At 40.7% G+C, this 6,031-nt stretch overlaps 1 protein-coding gene across 2 annotated transcripts in view; it reads left to right on the top strand.

Annotated features, from left to right (window-relative positions):
- Positions 1 to 6,031, top strand: part of LOC102260619 (zinc finger protein 234) — a 23,350-nt gene that overhangs the window by 617 nt on the left and 16,702 nt on the right. The window contains exons 2-4 of one of the 2 annotated variants that reach the window (XM_014533536.1): positions 300 to 472; positions 2,455 to 2,542; positions 4,340 to 4,466. In XM_014533536.1, the coding sequence (XP_014389022.1) occupies positions 2,528 to 2,542; positions 4,340 to 4,466 (142 nt within the window). In that variant the 5' untranslated portion in view covers positions 300 to 472; positions 2,455 to 2,527. Of the gene's footprint in view, positions 1 to 299; positions 473 to 2,454; positions 2,543 to 4,339; positions 4,467 to 6,031 lie in introns of those variants that run through there. The other variant, XM_014533537.1, reaches the window with a different exon arrangement.

Raw genomic sequence — 6,031 nt, 5'->3', positions numbered from 1 at the left:
CCCCCCCCCCCCCCCCCCCCCCCCCCCCCTTCGTGCGCGGGCTGCCTCCTGGCATTGGGCCTCCATCTCCCCGGGCCTCCCGGGACTGTTCTTTAAAGTGAGGATATCAGGACCTTGCTAACAGAATTGTTTTGGGAATTGAAAGAAGGGGTAGAAATAGAAGTATTAATTTAGTTCTTGGCACGTTGTGAATGGTGATCTCTCCTTAGTTTTAATTTCCTCCGGGTTAGGGTCAGATCCGGACGGACCACGGCAGACCTCTTTTTTTTTTTTTTTCCTTCCCCCTTTTTTTTTTCTAGGAATGTAAAGGTTGCTTCCAGATTGCACGGAGGGAGAAGAGGCTTTGACTTTCCTCGAGGACTTCGGCACGATGGTGGCATGTCATAGCATTCTTCCCCCGGCCTGACTTCTCAAAAGGGACCGCACCGAGCGAGAGGGAGTGACTGCTTGGCTGCTGATAGCAAAGCTCCACGTGAGTGGGACTTGAGGTTTTCATTTTACAATGATGTTCACATAAATCGGGAAAAAGTGTAGGATGTGAACTCGGGCATGGGTATTGATGATAATGAATCCTTAACTGCCAACTTTGGTGATAAGGATCTTATACGGATAAATACATGATGCCACATCGTGGCTCTGTGAAAAGTACTGCCTTTTTCCTATTCTATAAAATGAGATCAGTCCCAAGGAGCGTAAGTTCCCCCCCATAGTCACCCACCTAATAAGAGGCTGAGCTGGGGTTGGAATTTAGGAAGTCCACGTTCAGAGCTATAATCTCTTGGCTATATTCTCCTAAGCCATAGGAACTAGCTGGAATCAGACCAGGTCGTTAGTACTTGATGTTGAGAGACCTTAAAAACAAGGGCAATGGGCTTGGACTTTTCTGTGAGTTTTTAAAACATTGTCAACTATTTTGTTTCTTGTTCTGATAAAACATTCAGAAATTACAATATGCACCATTCAAAGATTACAGAAATATGAGAGAAAAAAATTTTTTTAAATTACCCATTCATTCAGGATATAAATATAACAAGTATTTAAGTGTCTAATGCATTTTTTAGTGTTTTTGTGTATATTTGTATATTATAAATATTTCACAAAATTTTATCATACCTTTCTTAATGTTTTTCCCCTTATGTGTTTTTACAATGATAATTTCCAAACACTGCCAAGAAAGAATGAACTAATGAACTTCCATATAATTTCCTAACTTATTACTAATGGTGGTTAATAGTGTTGCCTGTTAGCTATTGCTAGGAAACATTAGCTAACATACTGTTCTATAATCCTGTATTTATTTTGTTCTGGTTTTCATTTAAAATTCTCATAATGTAATATTTTTGGACTCATGGAAAGGCAACACAGACTGGCAGTGTACGTAGTTGGTTTTCCCCCAAGTTTCAAATTCCAGTTTTATGCATTGCCTTAAGTTGTACATTTGTTTATAAACATCTTACAACATTTTTATAATACTTCTTTTAATGTTCTTTAATGGGAACAATTCCACAGCCGTTGTCTTTTTTTTCTTGATGCTTTTTAAGAGTATAGAGTCAAGTTATATAGGAGACAGCCCTTCACTTGGGGTTTAATTTGGTATAGTCCATGTTTAGGTTCAGATCTTGCATTGCGGCAGGGATTCCACAGAAGTGGTGAGGTGGAGCCAAAGGATGTTGGTTTGTCCCTGTGTTGGTGAACTCAACTTCGAACACAAAGCTAAGGTGATATCTATCGGATTTGTCCATTGTAAAGTTACTGGCGTGTTTGTTTGTTTTCTCAAAAATAATATAGCATATGGGGGAAATATATTTATTAGTGGGCATTCTACTGTAAAGACAAGCTTCCCCTTCTCCCCACTTATTTATTCATTTATTCAAATATAAGTATTATATCAGTATGGACTCAGAATCCATAAATTAGTTTTACTAATTTAAGTGACACATAGATTAACAAACACTTATTTTTACCAACTTGTGGTATATTATGCATATCATAGAATTCACCCATTTTGGGTGCAACTTTGCTTAGTGGAGCACATTTTTGTTTCCCTGATTAGATTCTTCCTGCCCAGTTGTAACTAACTTTCATTCTCTTCTCAGATACCTAAGCAACCACTAACTTACTTTGTCTCCATAGATCTGCTTACTCTGGACATTGCATATGAATGGGATCATACAATATGCGGTCTTTTGTGACTGAGGTTTCTTTCTCTATCCATAATGTTTACAAGGTTTATCCATGTTCTACCGCAATCAGTACTTCATTTCTTTTAATTGGGGAATAATGTTCCGTTGTACAAATATGCCACAATTTTATTCACATATAGTTGACGTTTCAGTTGTTCCCAGTTTTAGGTTATTATGAATAAGGCTGCTATAAATATTCACATGCTAATTCATAACAATCATCCATGTAGGTGAGCAGCATGCAGGAGACCCTTTCATGTTTTTTTTGCAGGCACTGCCAGGCACAGTTCTGCCTTCCTGGGATCTGTATTACTCAGGACTCTGTATCTCCAGAAGTAGGAAAAATGACCACATTTAAGGTGAGTAGGACATGCCTTTCTCTCTTTTAAAATTCCACCTCATGCCCTAGCCAGTTTGGCCCAGTGGATAGAGCATCGGCCTGCGGACCCAAGGGTCCGGGTTCGATTCCAGTCAAGGGCATGTACCTGGGTTGCAGGCTCCTCCCCGGCCTGGGCCCTGGTCGGGGTGCATGCAGGAGGCAACCAATCGATGTGTTTCTTTCACATCAATATTTCTCTCTGTCTTTCCCTCTCTCTTCCACTCTCTTTAAAAAGCAATGGGAAAATATCCTCAGGTGAGGATTAAAAGAAATAAATTTAAAAATAAAATAAAATTCCACCTCATTACCAACGTGGCACGTTTCTCTTGGGACAGCTCAAGCAGAAGAACGGGTATTTGAGGACCTGTTGTGCTCCAGGGTGTTGAGTTTACTTTGCATTTGTTTTCAGTTTTTGTTTATTATTTATTTTGTAGAGCAGAAAAATTACCAGAAATGACCACTTCTCCCACTTTACTGTTTCCCAGATCAGCTGTTTTCATTTTCTAGTATACTTTTCCTCATGTGCATTCATAGCTGTGTTTCTATTCATGGTATACATCTAATTTTAAATTGTGGTTTTCTTCCCTCTAGTGTTATATAATGTTTCTTTTTTAGGGCTATGTCACATTCCCCTTGAATTGATATACCTTTTAATTTTTTGTTTTTACCTATCCCACATTCCCAGGATAGCTGAAAGCTACTTCTTTTTTTCTTTTTTCTTGTTATCTATTTATTTTTAAATCTTTATTGTTGCGATTACTACAGATGTCCCTCTTTTTCCCCCCATTGTCCCCCTCTACCCAGTTCCCCGCCCCACCCCAGGCCCTCACCACTCTATTATCTGTGTCCATAGGTAATGCATATATGCATACAAGTTCTTTGTTTAATCTCTTCCCACCCCCCTACCCCCATTCCCTCTGAGAATTGTCCGTCTGTTCCATTTCCATGCCTCTGATTCTATTTTATTCACCAGTTTATTCTGTTCATTAGATTTCTTATTTATTTTTAGATTCAATTGATAGGTATGTATTTGTTGCCATTTTGTTGTTCATATTTTTTATTTTTTTCTTCCTCTTCTTTTTTTTAAATATATTTTTATTGATTTTAGAGAGGAAGGGAGAGGGAGAGAGAGATAGAAACATCAATGATGGCCGAGGCCGGTTTGGCTCAGTGGATAGAGCGTCAGCCTGCGGACTGAAAGGGTCCCAGGTTCGATTCCAGTCAAGGGCATGTGCCTTGGTTGCGGGCATATCCCCAGTGGGAGATGTGCAGGAGGCAGCTGATCGAGGTTTCTCTCTCATCGATGTTTCTGGCTCTCTATCTCTCTCCCTTCCTCTCTGTAAAAAATCAATAAAATATATTTTAAAAAAAACATCAATGATGAGAGAGAATCATTGATTAGCTGCCTCCTGCACGCCCCTTACTGGGACCCTTGACCGGAATCCATCCCAGGACCCTTCAGTCCGTAGGCTGACGATCTATCCACTGAGCCAAACCGGTCAGGGCATGTTTAGGGTTCTTGGAGGTTACTTGTAAATAGACCCAATGAGGGCACAAAATAAAAATATGAGGACTGTGGTCACTGCCGTACTTCTGCTGAGGCTGAGGAGAATCAGTGTGTGAAGTTGGAGGAGAAGGGCTGGGATGTCTACACATCGACTTAAGTTGCTCAAAATCTGAAACCATTTCTTGCCCATCCTCTCTACCTTCTCAGTGCTGTCACTTTTCAAGAGGCCACTGATTAGAAGATTGAGGTTATATGTGTTTGGTGTTGTAGGAGGAACTGACCTTCAAGGACGTGGCTGTGGTCTTCACCGAGGCGGAGCTGGGGCTGCTGGACACTGGCCAGAGGAAGCTGTACCAAGACGTGATGGTGGAGAACTTCCGGAACCTGGTCTCAGTGGGTGAGGACAGGTGCCCTATGTACTCAGTATCAGCTCCCAGGATTGGCTTGTGTCCTCAGGCATTCAGGGCACTGTGGATCTTGGTTCCTGGGTCAACACTCAACTGCTGAGCCACACCAGTTGGGTGGCACTGTGGATCTTAAAGCAGTTTCTTACAGACTTTTATGGACCCGACTTTTGTACCAACACTTTTTAATGCAATAAAATAAGGGAGAAATATCAGTTTGTTAGGAAGAACAGAATACTTTGCAGCAAAAACACTGGCCAGTTGCATGAGTGATCTAAAAACCATGGGAAGAGCTTTAATAAAAATAGGCATTGGTTAGCAAGTGGGTTTTATAAATACATTTCGTGCATATTTCTCTGGGTCATGAGATATTGGCATTTCTTAAAATAGGTCATTTTTTTTTAAAAAAATGTTGGAAAAACACTTATTTGACTAATTGAGTATGCAGTAGGAATCTTAAATTTCTAATAAATTATACCTTTAGTGTGTTCATTTAAAATACTAGAGGCCTGGTGCACGAAATTTGTGCACAGGTAGGGTCCCTAGGCCTGGCCAGCAGGGGCCTTCCTTCATTCTGCACCATCCCCTGGTGAGAGAATCATTGATCAGTGCTTTATGCACGTCCCACACTGGGGATCAAGTCCACAACTCCGGCATGTGCCCTGACAGGGAATCAAACCATGACCTCCTGGTGCATAGGTTGACACTCAACTACTGAGCCCCACAGGCTGAGCCAAGTCACATCTGTATATATAAAAGGCTAATGTGCAAAGTGTCCCCTTGGGAGTTCGATCACTTGCTATGACATGCGCTGACCACCCAAAGTTTTCCCAAACTCTGATTTCAAAGAGACAATCTAAAAACTTCAGAAGGAAGTAGGGATAGGTTCTCTTGCTTTCTTTTCACTTCAAGGAATTTTGCCACCTTTGATTTTCTCATTAGCATCATGCTTGGTGTATGCACCCTTGTGTCTTTTAATTTGACCAAAAGTAAAACTTTTTGGTGGGACTCATTATTCATTCAACATACATTTTCTGCGTACTTACTATACTCTAGGCATGGTTCTGTGCAGTAGTTATGTGCTCTAGGAAATGTGTTCAGTGTAAAAGTTAATGTGTGTTCAGTGTATAAGGTATAAAATGCATGCCTCTTTGATGCTGTGTTGTCATGGGGAAGACAGGTAAACAACAGTTGACTTAGTGTGTCTTATGGTTTGGCTCAATAGATTGAGCATCGACCTGTAAACTAAACGATCCCGGGTTCAATTCCAGTCAAGGGTACCTGCCCAGTTGCGGGCTCCATTCCCAGTGTGGAGCGTGCAGGAGGCAGCCAATCAGTGATTCTCTCTCATCATTGATGTTTCTATCTCTCCCTCTCCCTTCCTCTCTGAAATTAATAAAATACATCTATACTAATATTTTTTTTTATTTTTTATTTTTTATATATATATTTTTATTGATTTTTTACAGAGAGGAAAGGAGAGAGATAGAGAGTCAGAAACATCGATGAGAGAGAAACATCGATCAGCTGCCTCCTGCACATCTCCTACTGGGGATGT

The sequence above is a fragment of the Myotis brandtii genome, unplaced genomic scaffold, assembly GCF_000412655.1.
Source record: "Myotis brandtii unplaced genomic scaffold, ASM41265v1 scaffold987, whole genome shotgun sequence".
In the NCBI taxonomy this organism is placed as follows: Eukaryota; Metazoa; Chordata; class Mammalia; order Chiroptera; family Vespertilionidae; genus Myotis; species Myotis brandtii.
This window is presented reverse-complemented; position numbering and strand designations above follow the sequence as displayed.